The sequence below is a fragment of the Epinephelus fuscoguttatus genome, linkage group LG7 (assembly GCF_011397635.1).
Source record: "Epinephelus fuscoguttatus linkage group LG7, E.fuscoguttatus.final_Chr_v1".
NCBI lineage: Eukaryota > Metazoa > Chordata > Actinopteri > Perciformes > Serranidae > Epinephelus > Epinephelus fuscoguttatus.
The window spans coordinates 15,841,204-15,862,291 of record NC_064758.1 but is presented as its reverse complement, the minus strand read 5'-3'; the positions used below and the strand labels follow the sequence as shown (position 1 = coordinate 15,862,291).

Genomic DNA, 21,088 nt, shown 5'->3' with positions numbered 1-21,088 from the left:
ATACAGTACAGAAATGATAAAAAAACAATACTATATACAGTTACAGTATATGCATGCAATTCAGTGCATGTTTCCTATCAATTCTCCAAAAAAAGTACATGTAACAAACTGTGACAGTTTTATTGAAGATATTTGCCAGTGAGACCATTAAATATCTCTTCAGAAGATGGTGTTAAGATACTGTCATTGTCAGTGAAAATGTTATTTAATGTAATGATTGATGGCTCCTTTTGTTCAAAGAAATGTTTGCATCAGCCAACCTTACCAAAATATACTTCTACATGCATGCTGTGTAGTTCACTTTACTGGACCTTTCTTGTATTTGAAGTGTGCATGAACATGCCTGTATTATGTATGTGTGACAGAGACTGATGATGCTCAGATTTTGGTTTCATGTTCCATTTGTTGGTTTGACTTATGTTCAGAGGGAAAATGGAAAGTGGTTTAATATTCCATTTGTTGGTCTGATTTATATGCAAAAGAAAAATGAATCCCATTATGCTGTATTTGTCTGATAACCAACAGCAAGTACACATTTGAATATACCACTTTTCTGAGCTCCTGACAGCCTTGTGCGGATGTTTTAACAGTTAACAGAAGGGCTAACATGACAATTTTCTTCTTTTTTGATAGAACAAGCAGTTGAAAATCTTTCAAGTTAACTCAGTTAAACAGGTGTGGAAGCCTTCCTTAATGAGAATGAACTAGAGATGGAATGTATAATATGCATCTCATATCCTACAGTATGAGCAAAAAACCCAAACTCCTTATTTGCACTAGCCTGTCATTTATGCAACAAAGAAAATGCATTACATATTTTCTTATGAGCATCATATGACTGGCAACAGCAATTACCAGCAGGCTACATGCTGCACTTCATTTATGTTGCGCTTCCATTCTTGGTTTATGCAATATATAGAAGTCTGACTAACTTGGAACCATTTTTAAAACTAATCCATCAGCGCAAGAATAACTCCATGTCACATTCAGTGTCAGGAGTTTTTGGTCATCTTGTATTCAACCAGATGTGCCAAAAGTCAACAACCTTGTCTTCTTCTGTCTTTGCTGTCTCCCTCTCTATGTTTCTCTCATTGTCTTTAATCTTGTCTTCTTGTCCATCATTTATTTTTCTTGTTTGATCATTCCTTCTCCTCTCAACCCACCCACTCTCACCTCTTTCTTGTGCTACGCTTCTCCATACTTTTCTTGTCTTGTCCTCTCTCTGTGTTTTTTGCCGACGTGTGCTTCTCTCTGTTCCCCTTTCCTCCAACATTTTTTAGGTCCTCCAGCAGCAGCAACAGGAACGCGAGAAACAACTTGTTCTCCAGAGGGAGCAGTTGGCCCAGCAGAAGTCCCAGCTAGATCAGATCCAGTCTTTGCAGCAGCAGCTCCAGCAACAGCTTGTAGAGCAGAAGAGACAGAAAACAGCTGCAGCTCACAGCGTTCAGGTAAGGGAAAGGAGGAACACCATCAGGTGCCTTGTAAGTGATGTGACATCTAGCCATAATGCTGAAGGCTTCATTTGTTTGGAAAATTTTAGGCCACAGATTTTACCTGCCTGACACCTGCCTACACATGCTTGACCCCTGGCATGGATTTACCTAACTGACACCTCCCTTTTTTCTACAGTATATTTTCTAAAGCCAATTTGATCTCAGAAGCCACCAACACATATTCTACCAACTCATGAGTTAACTGTCATGGCAAAGAAAAACGTGTGTCTGTACAAGTAATTTTGCATGACACATGAAATTCATTTTGCAAAAATAATTTTAAAGTGCTTTCTAAAACTGATCACTGTTCTGAACTGACACCCCAAGCTGCAGCTCATAATGTTTGCATGTCTGCACTGAGTCAATTCTTTGGTGAACTTCTATGATTGTAACATGAGTTGCAACATGCAAAGCCTTTTCAGGCTCAGTTAAATAAATGATAGTTGACAACAATCTTTTTTTTTTCTTCAGCTGGACATGACTGGACAGCCCGTGCACCCCTACAACGACGCTCAGATGAGCTCCCGCTCCCTCCCCAACTCCTCGTCAGAGATGTGTCTGAGGAGCCAGGAGGAGCACATGGTGGAGACCAGGAGCAACATGAGAAAACACAGCTCCATGACCAGGCTGAGCAGGGACAGCTTGGATGGAGACGGCGTGGTGTTTTACGGCTCCCCCCGCAGGATCGTGGACAGCTGTGTGCAGACAGACGATGAAGACGGAGAGGAGAGGTAGAGATGTGTGTGTGCATGCGTGTATGGGTGGGTGGAGTGAGTAAGAGGACAGATACATAGATGTGAATGTTTTGTGTGTGTGTGTGTGTTTGGCAAGGATTTCCCTGATAGTCTTCCTATTTACTTCACATCTTTCTGTAATTAAATAAAAAGACACAAGCTGAGATGCAGATGCAGGCTTTATAAATAATTTATAGACCATTTTCACACGTAATAAAGATGTCACTTTTCTGAGAGTTTCAAAAGCATTAAGCATGATGCAGCAATAATTTCATATGACATCTGCTATTGGTAAATGTTTTAAGTTAGACTTGTTGTCCGAGGTTAAGTTTCTACGTTAAAAGCAGCTACCTTTACTCTTCTGAACCAAAGAAGCTGGGGAAAAATACGAAAAAACCTTTCCTAAAAATCCAATAAGTATCTGGCATGAGGCCCAAAACTATACAGAGGAAACCTCCCTACTGTCAGCTGTCACGACAATATGGGGCGATGGCAAATTTATACCTGGAAGAGAAGATGCTGGTTTTAAAATGGGCAAACAAGGGATCAGGCAGAATAATGGATTTACACAACGATGGAAGGCTAATGTCATTTATGGAACGACAAGAAAAGTATGATATTCCTTCAAGGCACTTCTTTAAGTTTTTACAAATAAAACATTTATGTCTGTTTCTCAAAACCACTCACTTAACCAGCTAGCTCTCTGGGCAGAGTGTTGGCGGGGCAACTGGATTAAGATTATAAAGTGTAGTAGCCCATGCGTACTTCATGTTTACTGTTTACTACTGTACCTACCTGTACCTGTATCACCACTTACCCACCTCTGTTTTCATGAACTTTTTTTCTTGCCTTTTCAAGACTGACTATTTTATTTATGTGAAATATATGTATATATACAGATAACTGAAAACTCCAATAAAAACACTATTTTAAAAGAAAAGTTTCTATGTTAAAGCTTCATGATACAGCCTGCAATTTACACTTGAATGTTCTTGTACATATGTGGTAGTATACAGCTTTAATGTTTCTTTCCCAGGTGGCAACCGCCAGGGCTGAAAAATCAGGCCAAAATGGTAGTACCAAAACCTGCAGTTCCTCTAATGGCCACTTGAGGCTGGTCTCAGAAGCACGTCAGTCACCACAGACCCACATGTTAAAATGCCCAACTGTACGGCAGGATTAAACATGTTCAGTCTCTCTAGCTAATTCCTCCCTTCATGACAACTGTACAGGGGGTGAATTTTATATAACTTACCAGTATGTATTTTACTTATTTGTGGTGTCATCACAGTCTATGAGTCAGATCCGCCCCTCGCTCCTCCACAGCTCCACCCTCTCATTCAGATTTGGTAACTTCTGTCTCCAAAAAACCAAGATGGTGACAGCCGAAATGCTGAACTCAAGGCTTCAAAACAGGAGTCCACAAACCAATGGGTGATGTCAGGGCGGCTACCTACATTATTTTATACAGTCTATGGACTTTCCTTACCTTTTTCTTCTTCTCTTCCCTCCGTCACCAGGTACATGATGCGTCATCGCACCAGAAGGCGTGGTCGCAGTGTTGACTGCTCCGTCCAGACGGATGATGACGAGGACAAAGCTGAGACAGAGCACCCGGTCCGCCGAAGACGTTCCCGTTTCTCCCGGCATGCTGAGTCCAGTACCGCTGGCAGCAGCACTGCTGCCACGTCCACCACAGCCACTGACACTAAGACTGACTCCTCCAAGATGGTATCCTCCAGCATTGCAGTCCAGACCATCAGGGAAATGTCATGCCAGACGGAAGTGGAGCACCTGGGAAGAGTCTCCCCAGCGATCCATGTGACAGTACCAGACCCTAATAAAGTAGAGATTGTGCACTACATCTCCGGACCTGAGCGCACCCAGAAAGGACAGTCTCTAGCATGTCAGACTGACCCAGAAGCCCAGTCACAGGGTGTTGTAGCTCCCCAGCTCAGTGTACCAACCACAGTCAGTCCATATTCTTCCTCTACCAGCACTGGAACCCAACAATCTGGTTCTGTTGACCTCCTGACCCAGCAGCGCCAGCAGCAGCACATCGCAGCAAACGCAGCCAAGTTTGAGCGCCGCCGCCCCGACCCACTCGACATCAACTACCAGCCTCACAACCACCTCCACAACGAGTCCATCTCCAGCATCATCCGCCAGCAGCAGACACCCAAATCCCCACAAGTCCTCTACTCCCCTGTCTCCCCGGTGTCCCCTCACCGCCTGCTGGAGACATCTCTGTCCAGCGAGAGGCTGAACAAGGCCCACGTCACACCTCAGCAGAAGTCCTACACAGCAGAGTCCCCCCAGAGACACCCCTCTGTGCCCCGACCCATCAAGAGCACCCAGAGGTCCATGTCAGACCCCAAGCCCCTCAGCCCCACCACAGATGAGCATACCAAGGCCAGGCTGTCCCTCTACCAACAACAAGCGCTCCAGAGCCAGGTAAAGTCTCTCCAACCATGCTGACACATGCATTAGCACACAGTGAAAGATAAATGTAGAATTACAGAGAATGAAGCGATTAAACTCGATTCAGGGTAGAGTCTAGATAAGATAGCTAAATAGTCGAGATGTTATCAGCTAGATAGAGCAAAAGTCTATTTTTGTTGTATTGGCTGTGTGTTTCTAAGAAAAGTGGTTAAAATCAATGCTAATAAAAACTGACTAAATTTTTACTTCATGTTCAGTTCAAAAGCTCCCCTTGAGACCTGCACTCAAGTAAAGTGTAGTAGAAAACATATACTGTATTGTGGACACTTATGTAATTGACTGCCTGGGCAGATATTTCAGCGGGAAGCTAACCTCAGTGTGAAAATAAAGCAATTAATAGATGGTATCTTATTGTATGTAGCCAATAGCTGAGGTCCATAAAAGAACCCAGCTATTATTCAGTTACAGCTACAGTAGTTGTGGTTTACTGGAGGACTACTGTGATGAAATGTAGCTGCAGCAAAGAGCTTAACAGCTTCTGTAGTACTTCATTGGTTTACATCAATTAAAATGTGTTCAATTAAAATGTGTCAAGAAGAAAGAATTCAGGTTAACTGTAATGTAGTCACAGTTGTTATCCAGGTGTAGATTTTATGGGTTGATGTAGGGGGCATCGCCACAATGTTTACAACATGTGCATTAGTTTCCCCCAGTAAAAACAAGAAAGACATTTACACCATAAATTGATGCAGAAAAGGCACAAATCAGGAAATTAGTGTTTGATGCTCAAAATGTTTTTACGAAGGACCCCCAAACCCCCCATTTCATGTGTCCCACCCAGTGTTGAATCAAACCTACGCCCTTGTTTTAATTATCAAAGCTACGGTACTTCCACCGATATTGAACACAGTTTGATAGTCTGGTTTGGAGTTGATAGAATTAATGCATTTTCCTAAATACCAAACAGACTGAATGTTTTGCTTTCGTTTCATATCTTCATGCTAATACTAGTAATGCTGCCTAATGCCACAGTCCAAGAAAGGGCCCATATTTGGGGCTTCCTGTTGTAACTAGTAACTAGTCAAAATATTATATATACACAGATTCACCATCAACAGTATGAAAAATTGATTGTTGGGTAACAAATTTAAACCTTGGGCAGGGCCCCAGCACATGTTCACACAGTCATTCTCTTTGCTTTAGTCATTAGTTTGACTCACTTTTATGTTGTTCAGTGGAGTCAAAACTTGCCAGAGGCATCAATACTGAATGGCCTCTCTGTAACTTTGATTGAAATCATTCCTTTCATTCCACTTTGCCCCTGTTTTTATTTTGTGAGTGCCATGAATGTTTAATGGAAATGCTATGATGACTAATTCCCTTTGTTGTGGATTTTTCAGATGTTTCTGTTGTTTTGTTTTTTTATGTTCTTTAGGGCATACAGACTTTATTAAGTTGACCACAACCCCAATATGAAACAAGTGACAACTTCTCTTATGAAACAATATACACAGTGGAAATCCACTGTTGAGCTTTCTTGAGGTATTATAAGCTTTTATTGTAGAAACCAGTGCTGAGGAAGATGTTCAACAACTTGGCTACAAATTAACGAAATCTGATACTATACTAGGCAGCTAGTGAATGTTTCTGCCTGTTCATTTTAATTCTTGTAGATTTGTGATGATAGTACGGTCTGACGTTTTATTTAGTATCTCTGTTTAGCTGTGATTTGGGCATTTTAAAATTCTTACCCTGCATTGTCACACAAGAGGCATTACTATCATAATTCTGTGCATTAATAACTCCTTCAGTGCCATCATAATTACAAACCAGGACCAATACATTTTCAAAATGAAACCTGTATTACAGCATACATGGCCGACGGCAGACTGCTCTCACAATAAACATATTTTGGTGTGAAAGGCTTCATTTGTTTAGACCAATTGATAAAGATCAGATTGATAGCTAAAGAATGAATACGTCATCATAAACTAATGAACTTGATTTATAGAGCACTTTTCAAAACCAAAGTTACAAAGTGGCTCACAAGGGGCTGCAAATTAAAATCAACAAATCAAATATAAAATCATGTCAGTTGGGAACTTTTAGGTAACAAAAGACATTAATGGACCAGAATGAAATAGGTGAAACTCTTTCCAATTACTATAACTTTGCGCTGATCTTACTCTTCTCCGAGTTATTACGACACTGCTTGACTAATAAAAGAAGAAATAAAGAAGCAATTCAAGCTAAATTAAGCAAAATTAGAATAGGTCCTTTGATAAAAGTATGTTTTAGGAATACATTTAAAAAGTGAAACTGACTTCAATCATTCAGCAGTTATCCACTTCCACATCATCCCCTGTTGCATTGTAAAATCACTCCAAAGCATATGGCAAGGTAAACAAAACTAAGCAGACTGCTTTGGGACGTGCCTATGAAATGACTAAAAAAAATGTATTTGTTTTCTTCTGCCTTCCATCAGCAGTATTGAGTCATAGCAGTCATTATGTAAATGTTGTGATGAACAGCCCCTTTGTTATGTATAGATGTTTTACACTGCACAGTGTTTTCTCTCCTAATCTTCTGAGGTGTTGGAAGTATGTTTTCACTGCCCACATGCCGAGATTAGGGATTTATTTTATGTTGCCGCCCCCACACAGATTGACACGATAAACAACACACAGCATACTGTGTGATCTATTTACAAATTCAAAATGCCCTTATCAAATATGTATGGGATGGGAAGATACAGTATTTAGACACTTTAAAAAACAAAGCTGAACCAACATTCAGTCTGATGTTTGCGTCATTCATGATATTGATTAGCCAAAAGAAAACACTGACTCATCTGAACAAGATACAAGTGGCTAGTTTGTACTATAAATGGATTAGTTCCATGTGCAGTCAAAACACACAGACAAGATGATAATCAAATACACTGAAATGCTTGTCTTGTGTTCTTTGTGTTTTTCTTGGAGTTTACAGTGGAACACATGGTGCAGTAGGCTTGGTCTAAAGATAAAGTAACCTCTGTGGCTGCTTTATTGTGTATACTTGCTGAAGTGGTAGAAACCTGTTTTGTTTTCAAAACAGCATAAATTCAATAAGACATGGATTCATAAAGGTGTTGGTAACATCCTTTATAGTTTTAGGTCCAAACCGACTCAATAGCACTTATTATGTATCTGCCATAACTTCACGCCGCCACCTCCTAATCCATAACTGAAAGGAAATTTTTTCCTTGACAGCTGCAAGGTGATTCATTTCCAAAATATGTTTAGCAAAGCTTTTCTATTCATACAAAAGCCATACAGTCACACTCATTCGAAGCAGACTGAGACCCATCTTTAAAGATCATCTCAGCTTTTAAAAGATAATTGGTTTGGTCCTGCTAATTATAAAGTTATATTTTAATCAAAATTTTAAATAAAAGACAAATGTTGTCAGTATTACAAAATATGGGGCAGAGAGTTTGTCATGTTAACCTTGTTGAAATACAAAATCCTGAAAGCAACAACCCATCAAAAGAGTTTCCCAACAATTTAAGATGTTTGCTTGGATGTAGAAGATTAATTACCAGAAAACTGCACCGCAATTGGCACACATTTTAATGTTCATGTATGTCCTCTAATACAAACTCCACTCTTGTTTCCTGTTGTCCTTGTCTCTGTGTCTATATGTGTCTCCTTTGTCTCCCTCGTATATCCCTGTCGTTGTGTCTTTTCCTTGTTTCCTCTGTCCCTTGACCTTTTACTCTTTTTGAGTTTTCCTCCCTCCTCTTCCTCCTGTTCTATATTCATTTCTTGTGCACACCATCTGTCCTCCCACCTCCTTCAACTTTCTTCTCCCACTTTGATTCTTCTCTATGGATTTTCTGCTACCACCTTTCCACTCCTTTCTACCTCTTTCCCATCTACCTGTTCCCTCTATCTATCGTTACCCTACTCTACCTCCCTTCTTTCCTTTTCTTCTCTCTCTGTCTTCCCCATTCTTCTCCCGCCCTCTTTCTCTCTTTATCCTTCCTTCTCTTTAATCCTGTCGTCTTCCTCGTTCATCTGTCTCCTTTGTCTGTTACCCTGACATGTCTTTGTCCACCTCACATTCACATTTGGTCACCACAAATGTTCCATCTCCTGTCCTTCTAAATTTAACTTGCTCACCATCTTATCCCACTGATCCTTCTCCACACCCTCCTGTTCTTTTGTTTTACTTCTCCGATCCCTTTATTTCCATGCTTCTGTGTCTCTCCATATTCTCCTGCTCTCCCATCCCTCCCTCCCTTCCTCTCTTTCTCTCTCTCCAGCTGGCAGCCCTACAGCAGAGCTCACTCCTCCGCAAGGTCAAGCGAACCCTGCCCAGCCCTCCCCCGGACGAGACTACTGCATCGGCTCACCTGCCCATGATGGCACCTGCCCTCCAACAGGTCTACCTGCCCTCCGTGCCCAGCCTCAAGCCCAGCTCTAGGTCTGGCCTGGCTGCCAAAGCCAGCCTCCTCAAAGACCTCACCCACGAACTGAAGGCCGTGGAGCAAGAGTCGACCAAGCTGAGAAAACAGCAAGCTGAACTAGAGGAGGAAGAGAAAGAAATTGATGCTAAACTGAGATACCTAGAGCTGGGGATCCATCAGAGGAAAGAGACACTGGTCAAGGAGCGGGAGAGGAGGGATATTGCCTACCTGAGGTGTATGGGGGACACTAGGGACTATATGTCTGACAGTGAATTGAATAACTTACGTTTAGCAGCTGCAGCTGCATCACATGAGACCAATGGACTACTGTCAACGAGGCCGAGCACTGCCCCTCTCAGCCAGTTCACCAGCGACCTCAACACAGCAGCCCAGTACCCACCCACCTCATCCTTCCTCTCCTGTCAGTACCCCCAGAGCCAACCGGCTGCACCAACTCCGCAATCAAGTGTGCCGTACCAGTCTTCGACTTTCAACCAGCCTCCCTATCCAACAGTGTCTCAGTCCCAGGCACTGCCACAACCCACGCCCCTCCAAAGCCATGTCCCCCCTCCAGGACCTTCTTATCAGTCTCAAACCTCCTACCCTTCCCACACCTATCCCCAAACTCAGCCCCCATACCCCCAGACAGACATGGGGTTACCAGCTGCACCTCAGCCCCAGCCTGGGCATACAGGTTTTGGGCCTGCGCCCCCTGGTCAGCCCCCATACCCCACCCACAGCTCACCCTATCCCAGCGCTGTGTCCTCCTACCCCAGCCAGACTACCCCGTACCCTGGGCAGCCCCAGGCTGATATCCTGACAGTCCACCCAGGAAGACCAAGGCAGACATCGCTGGCCGATCTGGAGCACAAGATGCCCACCAATTATGAGACGATCAGCAACCCCACAGTCGTGGTCACCACCACGGCCCAGGACGCTACATATTCCAGTGCAGCCCCCTCTTATGGTCAGTACACTGGATCGACAACCATGGCCAGCTCCTATGGGCCATATGGTTCAGCACCAGTGTCCAGCAGCTATGGTGGGTACTCTACCATGCCACCCAGCACTTACGGCCAGTATACTTCAACTTCAGCTAGTTCATATGGCCAGTATACCACAACCACTGCTAATACTTATGGCTATACCACCACTACAGCCAGCTCTTACGGACAGTACACTTCTACAATTTCCAATGCCTATGGGCACTCTGTAGACAGCCCCTCCACGTACAGCACTGCAGATGGGATGTATGGGGCTCCTGGCTTAGAGCAGAATATCCCTAGGAACTACATGATGATTGACGATGTAAGCGAGCTGACGGCAAAAGACGGGCTGGGCACGACGACAGGGGACATGATGCATCATGGGCGTTACGCGGGCGACATCCACGGCCACGGCAGCACCATTGGCAGCTCGACGCGTGGGGGAACTGGCAGCTCCTCGTACGGCAGGGCACCTGAAGAGGAAGCAGCGATGCAGGAAGAGCTGTACGACCACCACGGCAGGGGTAAGAGCAGCTACAGGCACGGACCTCTAGGGGGCAGCAGCAGCAGCGTGAGCTCTAGCATGGGTGGGGGATCCTCCTATTACTATGACTATGACTACAAACATGGCAGCCTACGCTCCGGGGTACAGAAACCTTCGCCGTCCTCCAGAAGCCTTCTGGCTCCTGCTGTCATGTCCTCCAAGCGCAGCAAGCACAGGAAGCTGGGGAGTATGGAGCAAAAAATCTCCAAGTTTTCCCCCATTGAGGAGGCTCGAGATGTGGAGGCAGACCTAGCCTCCTATTCCTCAGCAGGAGGTGGGGCTTACCCTTCCTCTCACATTCGAGGGCGCCAGCTGATAGAGGACTACGGCTTTAAGAGGAATACATATGAGGCACCAGTCACTGGCACCAGTCATGGTAGTCGATACTATGGTTCAATGGTGGAGGAGGACGATCGGATATACTACACCTCTACCGGCCGCTCCCGTTCCACTGGCTACGGCATGGACAAGATCTCAGCCAGAGACTACTCTGGGTATCGCAGCAGATCCTATGAGAGGGACGACCGCTCCTACCGATCAAGCTACAGCAGGGGACGCCACCCAACCCGACAGTACTCTGAAGAGGAGAGCCCACTCAGTCCCCTGGGGAGGTTCATGGGTTCTGGGCGATCATCAAGCTTAGGTCCCGACCCGTACGACAGTCGCAGCAGTAGATATCATTACTATTATGGCCAGTATGGTTCCAGCCACTCGCTTCCAGACGTGCAAGACCACATACGGGACCTTCCCCGGACTCATGTCTACAAATCGGATGATACATACATTATAGACGATTATCATTGTGCTGTGTCAGACAGCGAAGGTAATTGTGGGAGCTGAATGCCCACACAGTCTCACTACCTTCTACTGCCCCCACCGTTTATCTAAACGTCCCCCACCCACCCAGAGGCTAGGCTTAGCAAAGAGAAAGAGAAAGAAAACGAGAGACAGAGATAGCCGTTGCATGCTGATGTTTTCTTCTTCCTGAGAGTCAGTTGGAGCTCTCTTATCAGTGGACTGCTGTCTGTCTGTCTGCCTGCCTGTCCGTCCTTCCGCCTGTTCGTCCAGTCGTCTGTCTGTCCAATACTCGCATGGTTCTTCGGCGTGGTCGTTTTCTTCGTTCGCTACACTCTGATTCACTTAAAAGGTCTTCTTTGCACGACACAGATGCATTGGTTTTTTTTTTACAGGGTTTTGTCTTTAATCATGCCGTTGGCATTGATGTTTACTTTACATGTATTTTGATTTATGAACTATTTGTCTACACTGCAAAACAGTCCCTCATAGTCACTTCTATATTGAAACATCTTTCAAAGAGAGCCAATAACAATTAACCTGAACGATACCATCAAGACTGCAAGGCAGTTGTTTAAAATATGTTCAAGCATAAAATTATTTTTCATGTCGTTGGCTTTAAATTTGAAGCTGAAACATTTGGACACAAAAACAGCTGCCAACACAGACTGTTTTGCAGTGTTTGTTTTATCCTGTCCATATTGTCTTGTAATGTGTGAAGGCGATGTGAAGTGTATACTGCATGGATGTAAAACTTTTATTTTTATTTTCTGCCTTTCTTTCTGTGTCTTCTCCCCCCCCTACTCTTTTCTTTTGCATGCGGTTGGTCTTCTTCTTCCCGTCTCCTTCTTTCTCTCAGCCTGCATGCCGCTGTCTCCAAACGACATGGAGATTGACTGTGATCTGCTCTCGGTTTCCAAAGCCTACCATCTGGGCCAAGAAGAAACTGACTGGTTTGAGAAGCCACGCTCCAGTTCTCGACACTACGGCAGCCACTCATCTGGGAGGAGCAGGCATGGTGTCAAACACACCTACCATGATTACGATGAACCTCCTGAGGAGGACCTGTGGCCCCAGGATGAGTATGGCCACGGGCGGCACTCTTCATCCCGTGACCACCGTCACCATGGCAGCTCTAGCCGACACTCATCCGCGTCACGTCATTCAGATGAGCAGAGGTCCTCAAGGTCATCTAAGGGACACCCAAAAGACCCATCGATGCGCCACGACCCTTCAGGTCGATCCTCATCTTCAGGAAGGCGTGGTGATTCAAGGTCTGGTGGGTACCACTCATCGGACTACTCCAGAGATCCATCTGGGCACCACCACGGACAGCGCTCCTCCAGACAGGGGGACCCTCACCGATCCTCACGCAGCAAGTCCCAGCAGCAAGTGGACATGCAAGGTCAACCACCAGGTACATACCAGTAGCTTTTAAGTTTTAAAATACCTTTAATTTTGTGTAATTTCCCCTCGGTCCCTTTGACTCATCCGCAAATCAAAGGAACAAAAGCTTCTCTATTAGTAGTGCTGTTTACACCAAATTCCTACCCCACCTATGTTACATAACTTAAAAATACTAACATCCAACATATATTCCCTCTTTTGGGGTGGCAGGAGTTAAAAATAGTCATCCTTAACATTTGTTGTGTGATGCTTTCACAATGATGAAAACTGATGGAGAACAATTAGAGACATAATAGGATGTACGTAGATTCGACAGGATGATTTTTTTCCCCTGTGGCAGCTCCCGTGTTTTTAACAAATGATGTACAGATACTTAGACATTCTATTATTTCTAATGGTTTGAAAAGATTTAGCTGCCGTGAACCGGAAAAAAAAAAATCTCCCTGGGGAGCATGTGCCTGCACCCATCTAGGTTTGGGCTGAGCCCCAAAAGTTTCTGTCTGGCTCCACCCCTGGTGCATTTAAGGCACCTTTACACCTTGTGTAAAATGTTTTTGTAATTACATTTGCACTTTTAGTGCAGAAGGTAATCTATATTTACAGCTCATCATCTCCATTAAATGTCCAAATATTTGACAGATAGAAAAAGACCTTAATGTAGCTAATTGTTTGTTTGATTATTCAACTGATTTAGTGACATATTGATAATTTTTAAACTAGCTTTCCATCTTTTTAACGACTTAGAAATAATGGCATAATATTATTAGGTCATCTGAGCATTGTGAATACATTTAAGAAGTAGTAAAAAAAAAAAAAAGCATCATTCAAAAGTCATTTGCTCATTCAATTTTATGACTAGAAGGATATTAGACCTCAATCGGATTCTTGCCAGTGTAGGCAGTCTGGCAGCTGGCCAGAATGAGCAGTGGTGCCAAAATGTCTCTATTTAAAACAAATTATATGTCTGTGACTTGATATGTAACAGGCATATTTCTAATTCCCATTTAAGTCACACCAAGTCAGTTTTATTTATACAGACCAATATCATGAATCACAAATTTGCCTCAAGGGGCCTAACAATGTTAAGGCACACAACACCCTCTGTCAATAGAACCGTGATTCAGACAGGGAAAACTCACACAAAAAAACTTTTAATAGGGAAAGAAAGGAAAAAACCTCAGGAAGCACAACAGGGGAGATGATCACTCCCTAGGACAAACAGACATGCAACAGATGTTGTGCCTACAAGATAGACAAACATTATTTTAGATTGCACAACAGACAATCGGGGTGAAAAAATTATTGATAGTTCAAGAACATATTTGTAAAATACCTCATTACCACCACTGAGACCCAGAAAGAGGACAAACCACACAAATACAAAAGAGGCACAACATTCACACAAATATCAGACAGAAAATAAACACACAAAGGGAGAGAGAAACGAGGAAAAAGATCCAGATCTCGAACATCTGGAATGAGGCACTGACAGCATGAGGAGAAAGAGGTCGGTCCCAGGATGGCCAGTGGTTCAGCACAGAGACGCCTGAGTGGAGAAGGAGAGGAAACAAGGGAAAGAGTGAAAGAGAGACAGAGGCACACAGCTGTGTTTGTGAAACAACAAACAAACAGTATGTTAGAGAAATGCAGAAAGTTTACAGTATTCCAGTCAGCAAGACAAACATGGACTATAGCAGTAAGCTTATTGATTCATATTGAGACTGACTTGTTGGAGGAGTATTGGAAACAGGTACCAGGCTTGAAATAATCAAAGAATAAGCAACTACTGAAAGCTAAGGTGAAAAGATGGATTCAAACACGTCATCACAGTCCCACTGTCCCACTGATATCAATAGGGAGTTTTTTCCAGAGGAAGGAGGCACAACAAGGAAAGGGCTGCTGACCTCTTTTTTTAACTGTGGGGACAGACAGCACTGGCCAAGAGGCAAAATATAAAGAGAGAAAAGTAAAAGGCCAAGAACAGAGCCCTGAGGTACTCCATATTTTGTATCAGAAAATGTTGATGTAGTTGGGAGGGCATTCATCACATGCTGCATTTTAGTAGTCATCAGCTCCTCCCAAAAATGAATCAAGTAGTCAGTTAATCTTTGGAGAAATCAGAATGATTTTTTTAACCCAGTAATAGTGATCAGTTCTCATGAAAAAGGTCTCAATCAGCGTATCCTCATACAATGGTTCATATGATATCCTACGAAATTGCACATACAACAGTTGGTATGATATCTAACCAATTAGCACCCAAGGAATGATGTTACCTACTCAGTGTAATGTTATGTACTTAACAAAAAGTTACATAAGTTAGGTCTGGGCAAGTAAAGTTACTTATGAAACATGGTGAGGACATACCTTGAAAAAAAATCAAAGCTTACTCAAAGTTCAAAGTTCACACGGCTCCGAATACCTATCTCCTGGGGGAAGTCCTGTGTTTCGTGACCGATCTACAACTCCTTCCTGCCTTGATACAGACCGCTTCCTTCTTTACTCTGGTCAGTGCATTGGTCACGTGATCACAGCCTTCCCAAATACATGGCTTATACGCAAATTGTTTATACACTAATGATTATGTGGATTATATTCAAATTTTGGTACATTACTTAGATAACAACACTGCATGAGAACAGATTGCTCAAATACAACCAGATAAGGGTTACTTAAGTAGGCTGGACCCACCTGGAGGTGGTGAAATAGCAAAGTCCTCAACTGACTCTGAGAGGCTGTTTACAAATGAGCCTCGACCTGATTGGACCAAACACCCATCAGGCTTGGCTGAGCTGGAGATACTGTTTGACTGCAGTAATAACACGTCTGCTTTCTTGCATGGTTAGCAAGGGTCTTTCCTCCTCTAAATGCCTTAAATTCAGTTTATTTAACACAACATTATGTTGGAAATATTGTTCAAACAAACCAACCAAAGTTAAGTCCACCGTCAATTGTCAGAAGGCTATCTCAAAAGCTCTGAATAGCCTTCTTTGACGTATTACAGCCCAAACAGTTTGAAGACCTGTTTCTTTTTTGTTGTTGGTGTTGGACGTTTGGAAAATGATCCGATTGTAGTTTGGGTACTCTGTTCACTCTGTGGGTGTTTATTCGTAGCATGAAACTAGCTAGCAAGGTATTTAACATAGGTAACAATAACGTTAACGTTAGTGTTCTTGTTAACTAGCTTAACTTGATATATTGGCATCTATTAATTAGTCATCATTTAGCTAACATTATCTACATGCAACAGCATTACTCAACTTACACAGTTTGTTTGGAAGAAACTGTGCAAGGTTTTTTGCTTCTTCCTGGCTGCTTTGCTGAACATAGTTAACACTCACCAGCATTGCCCAGCAGCACACGTCTGTGGATTGACTCTGATCACAACATGACAGCGTGTGTGCGCGCCTTCTCACGGTGCGTTTAAAGACGGCTCGGAAAAACATGTTACCACATGTTAAAAACGCTGAATCTGCAGTGCTACTGCTTTAGTACTGCACCATGCTAGAACCACAGTCTACAATGATGCAGTGTTGAGTGGTTGTTTTGATAGCTGACTAGTCTACTATTCTGTGAAACCCCTAGTTAGGTGTTCTTTCAGATAGGTACAGTTTTAACCACACGAGAGCCATCCCAAAGTTTAAAATGAGGTTAGTTTCCTTTTTGTGTTATTTATGATCTAATGTTACTGATCAGTGAGCTAAATCTTATGAGCTACTTTACAGATCGTTGAGTCACTCTGGATAAATGAGACCATGCACCATACTGAATGAATGAAATGATAATTCTATAAATGTATCCCACAGACCTAAAATAAATTTCCCAAACTATGGTCGGCCCACAAATTATTACTGGTGCAATAATAAGCTGTGATCCTTTGATAAGATCCCAGTGAATTTCTATTTGGGTCTGAGGCAGAAATATTTAATATCCCCTGTTTTTCAAACAGTTTGATGCTCTTTTACAATCAACTGTCCCCTCAGGGATCAAGAGTTTTTAATTAACTATATGAAGCGTAACTTTTCGAAGGAAATGTTTTCTCTCAGGGCAGCACTGTGGCTGTGTTCTTAGCAGTGTACTCATTAAATCGCTGGTTTGATCTTTGCTCACAACATTTGTTGCATGTCGTTCTCTCTTTCACTGCTGCTTCACCTATCAACTGCTTTTGTATACATTGTAATGAAAATTGAAATGCCATTGTAATAATGAGAAAGCCCTTTTGTAGAATAAATACTGCAGCTTCTTAATCAGCAGATTAGAGTTTTAGTTTCACAAAAGCAAAACTTTCTCAGAGGCAGAAATAATCTGATTGGATGAGTCAGACCTCCCTGACTGGAGCTTATCAGTCGGGGGTTTCTATTTAGGAAGTGCTCAAATAAGAAAATGAACAGATGATGCAAAGATCAGAGATGTATCGACTGAATCCTTTGTGCACACATGATTACTTTGAGCTGTCGATCATTTGCTGCAGTTTGACAGCATGTAAAAGCCTAGGGGTGCAGAGTACCACTGATATTCTGTGTTGTTTTAGAGTATCTGCTGTGACAGGTGACTGCTGAATTTTGTGCTTTCTTTACTCTTTTCTAGTTTTTCTGGTAAAATGAGACAATTCTGGAACAATGAGCAAAAACATTTTAATGATAAAAAAAAATGTTCCACCCTCCCTTCCTCCACCCAGGCTCCTCCAGGTCTGGCAGCAGCTCTGCCCGGGCTCAGGGCCCCGCTGGCGGGCCTGCGGGACCAGGGCGGCAGGGTGGTCCAGGCTCCCAGACAGACGGAACTCAAGGACAGAGAACCCAGCTCCAACAACAAGCTCAGACATCAGCGGCCAGACCAGGGCAGCCTGGTGCCGCAGCGACTACCGGCCCTCAGCAGCAGCCCCCAGCCCAGGGACAGGGCATGGGGATGGGCATGGGCATGGGGCAGGGCATGGGGCAGGGCCAGGCCAAGCCAGGGCAGATGGGACCAGCGGGTGGACCCATGGGACAAGCCAGGCAGACAGGTCCTGCAGGAACCACGCCAGCCACCATGGTGAGTTCAGAGAGGGGAGACTAGTAGAAAGAAATGGAAAATGAGAAGACTAACATTTGATTTCATTTCATATGATAATGAGATGACAAAAGACTGATAGAAAAGATAGTTATTTTTTTCTTTAAACAAAAAAATAAGACTTCTTTGAGGTTATGTTGTGTCTTTTTGTTGTTGTTTTGTGTCTTTTTTTATTGTTTTGCCCTTTTTTGTAGTCATTTTGTGTCTTTTTTTGGTTGTTTTTTCTGTCTTGTTTTGTGTCTCTTGGAGGTAATTTTATTTTTGTGTCTCTTTTTGGTCATTTCGTGTCTTTGTATTTGTTTATGCTCCTCTTCTAGTTATTCTGTGTCTCTTTGCATCTCTTTGTTGTCTTTTCTGTCTCTTCCTGGTACGTACATGTTAATTTGAGTGAGATTTTGCAGGTTGCAAGCTTGTTTTCTTTGTTTTCAGAGGTCACAAAATAAGTGCCTCATGATCATGACAAAACTGTCTCCTCATATTTTGTCATCTCGATGTTACAAACCATTTTTTTATCAGGAAGTTGTTATCTCACTCTATTCATCCTGCTCTTAATAATTTATCATTCTCCAACACACAGTTGTTTGCTCGTTTATCCTCCTGCATCATTCAATCCTTCATCCTATTCATCTCTCCAGCCTCCATTCTCCTCTTCCTCCCAGTCATCAATTTATTTGCACCAGCTCTTCCCTTCACCCTCAGCCCTTACTTTCCCTTCATCCCCCTGTGTCCCTCCATGCTCCCACAGATAAGAGCTGGTCCATCACCTCCCAGTTCAGATGGTTTATTTAAATTCTGCCTTGCCTCCGTTGGCAGGCCTTATCTAACACTGTGATTAACACAGAGGCAGCTGATAACTGAATGTAGCTGATTCACTGTCTGCGAGACGCTCAAGAAATTGGCCCTCAAAATGTCTCCCTACAAAAAATCTATTGCACTCTGCATTCACTCCACAATCACAAATCCATGCAAATCTGTTTGCTATTGCAGTCTATGACGTGTAACATGAAGATTCAGAAAGTTTAATGATTCTCTTCCTGAGTCCATTCTCTCTCTAGTAAATACATGAATGTGTTGCCAGTGAAGTTCACAAAGCCACTGTCACCACGTCTTAAAATTATTCACGACGGTTTTTCACTGCTGAAAGGCATTCATGATTTTCATATTGCTTCATTGTTGTACTATCAGCAGGGAAGCGAAGTGAAATAATTCATGTGGTCTGATATCAAATTCTGCAGGAATGTGTCTTGGAAATGATTATGAAAGCTCTGCTGTGAATGAGCTCCGACAGGAAGCCATAAACAGTAAATAGTACTTGTCATGTGATCATTATTCAGTCTGCAAACTCATACACTCTTATGTTAGGTCCATTGTGTAATTAAAAGCATTGATTAAGTGGCTGTAAATAATGAAAAGCTGCACCTTGCATCCTAATGCACCCCTCCTGCTTTGCTGCACCCAAACTGGAGTCAGTGGTTCAACAAATACAGAATATTATGTGATTGTTTGGCAGCAGTCCAGTGTCTGTCACGTCGAGTCAAGTTTATTTACGGAGTGCTTTTAAACAGGATTGACACAAAGCTTTACAGAAAACAGAGGACACAAAGTAAGAACATAAAAATGGAGAGCGATCAAAACAGAGCCATATTTCCTGTGTTCAGATAGAACCAACTGTTACGGTGATGGATATCAGAAAAGGTCTGGTCTGCATCTTTCCTGAAGCCATTCTCTGTTAGTACAGCAGCAGCAGCCACTGTCGCCTGATGTTGAGGGCAGAGCTGGAAAGAAACACAGCAACACAAAAGCTTTCTAACTGCTCACTGTGACTCAGCAGATATCAAAATGTCCAAACCAGACCACTCAGACAAAGAGATGAGGGGGAATCATGCAGGAAGATGTGGATGTCTACAGTGGCAACATTTGTGAATGTTTACTGGGAGTTTACTGGAAATGTTTACTGGGATCAATTACTCTGTAGTCATGCACCACCTTCAGATTAGTCCAGTTTAAAGTGCTTCACTTGTCACTGACAATAACAGCAGAGCTCAGTACAAAGAAATAATGAATAATACAAGCATGTGTGAATGAAAGTCCAGTGTTGACCTTTGGAACAGTAATTATACTGTTTTATACTGTTTTATATCTTGAACATGAGCTTTACTATTGTTTTTTTCTAAAAAAAAAAAAAAAAGTGCTCTACAAATAAAGTTATTATTAATATTAATAATCAAAGTAAGATGCACAGGAACGCAATCCCGTAGGTCTTCGTCAGGACTTTTAAAACCTTTGTTAAAGCCCTGATGAAGACTTATAAAGCCCTGATGAAGACTTAAAGTTGTCCAAACATAGTGCCTTTATTAAATTATTTAGCCACTACATTAAAGGCTTTTTTTATTTCCTTCCTCGTTGGTGTATTTTCAGAATGCCTGGATTGCCTTCCTGTGTATCCTGTTCTTTCTCCATTTTCGAGGAGCAATCTGACAGATTGTTTTGATCTGTGTTTCATTATACAGCGCAACCAGTCATCTCTTTTCCCTAATAATTCAAATAATTGTAACTCAGGGTACACCTTCTGGCTTTTTCTTCCATTCCTTTTTACTGCATGTCATAGTTTGCTCGAGTGTCGTAGAATTGCAACAATGGAGGAAAATGAAACTGAAAATGAAACAAAATTTACATTTCAATTCTGCCTGAAATTTCTAAATAAAAATATAAATATATTTATTAAAAAAATACAAAAAAAAATCTGCTTTAAAGGAATAAGAATAAATGTAAAGTAAGGGGTTAAAAAATAATAAAACAATAAATGATCTGATATCAAGGACAGATATCCACCAAAATACAAAACATAAAACAGAAAATCTATCAGTAAATGCCAGACTTAAAAAAGTTGGCTTTAATGTTTTGATCTTAAATTTATAAAGCACTATTTTTCAGTTTTCCTCAGATTTTCTGGGCATGCAGTCGTCTCATGGCCTATTTTGACAATAAAAACAAGATCATTTCAGTGATGAAATATTTGGCCTGATAGATATTTCCCAAATGTTTTTATTCTTATTCTAAAATACTCTCAATCATAACATTTTGAATAGACCGACCAATCAAGATAACTGACAGCTGACTTTGTTGACAATGTTGAAATTCCCCATTCACTCAGTCATCATTCATGTCGATCAGTAACGGTGTCACAA

General features: G+C 42.4%; 1 protein-coding gene across 5 annotated transcripts in view; it reads left to right on the top strand.

Moving 5' to 3' along the window:
• The window catches only part of bsna (bassoon presynaptic cytomatrix protein a), a 206,714-nt gene that overhangs the window by 168,753 nt on the left and 16,873 nt on the right, over nt 1-21,088 (top strand). For 2 of the 5 annotated variants that reach the window (XM_049580094.1, XM_049580098.1), the window contains 7 exons: nt 634-675; nt 1,281-1,448; nt 1,965-2,224; nt 3,748-4,681; nt 8,976-11,472; nt 12,367-12,861; nt 17,530-17,882. In XM_049580094.1, coding sequence (XP_049436051.1) covers nt 634-675; nt 1,281-1,448; nt 1,965-2,224; nt 3,748-4,681; nt 8,976-11,472; nt 12,367-12,861; nt 17,530-17,882 — 4,749 coding nt within the window. Of the gene's footprint in view, nt 1-633; nt 676-1,280; nt 1,449-1,964; nt 2,225-3,747; nt 4,682-8,975; nt 11,473-12,303; nt 12,862-17,529; nt 17,883-21,088 lie in introns of all 5 variants that reach the window. The other 3 variants (XM_049580097.1, XM_049580096.1, XM_049580095.1) reach the window with 3 other exon arrangements.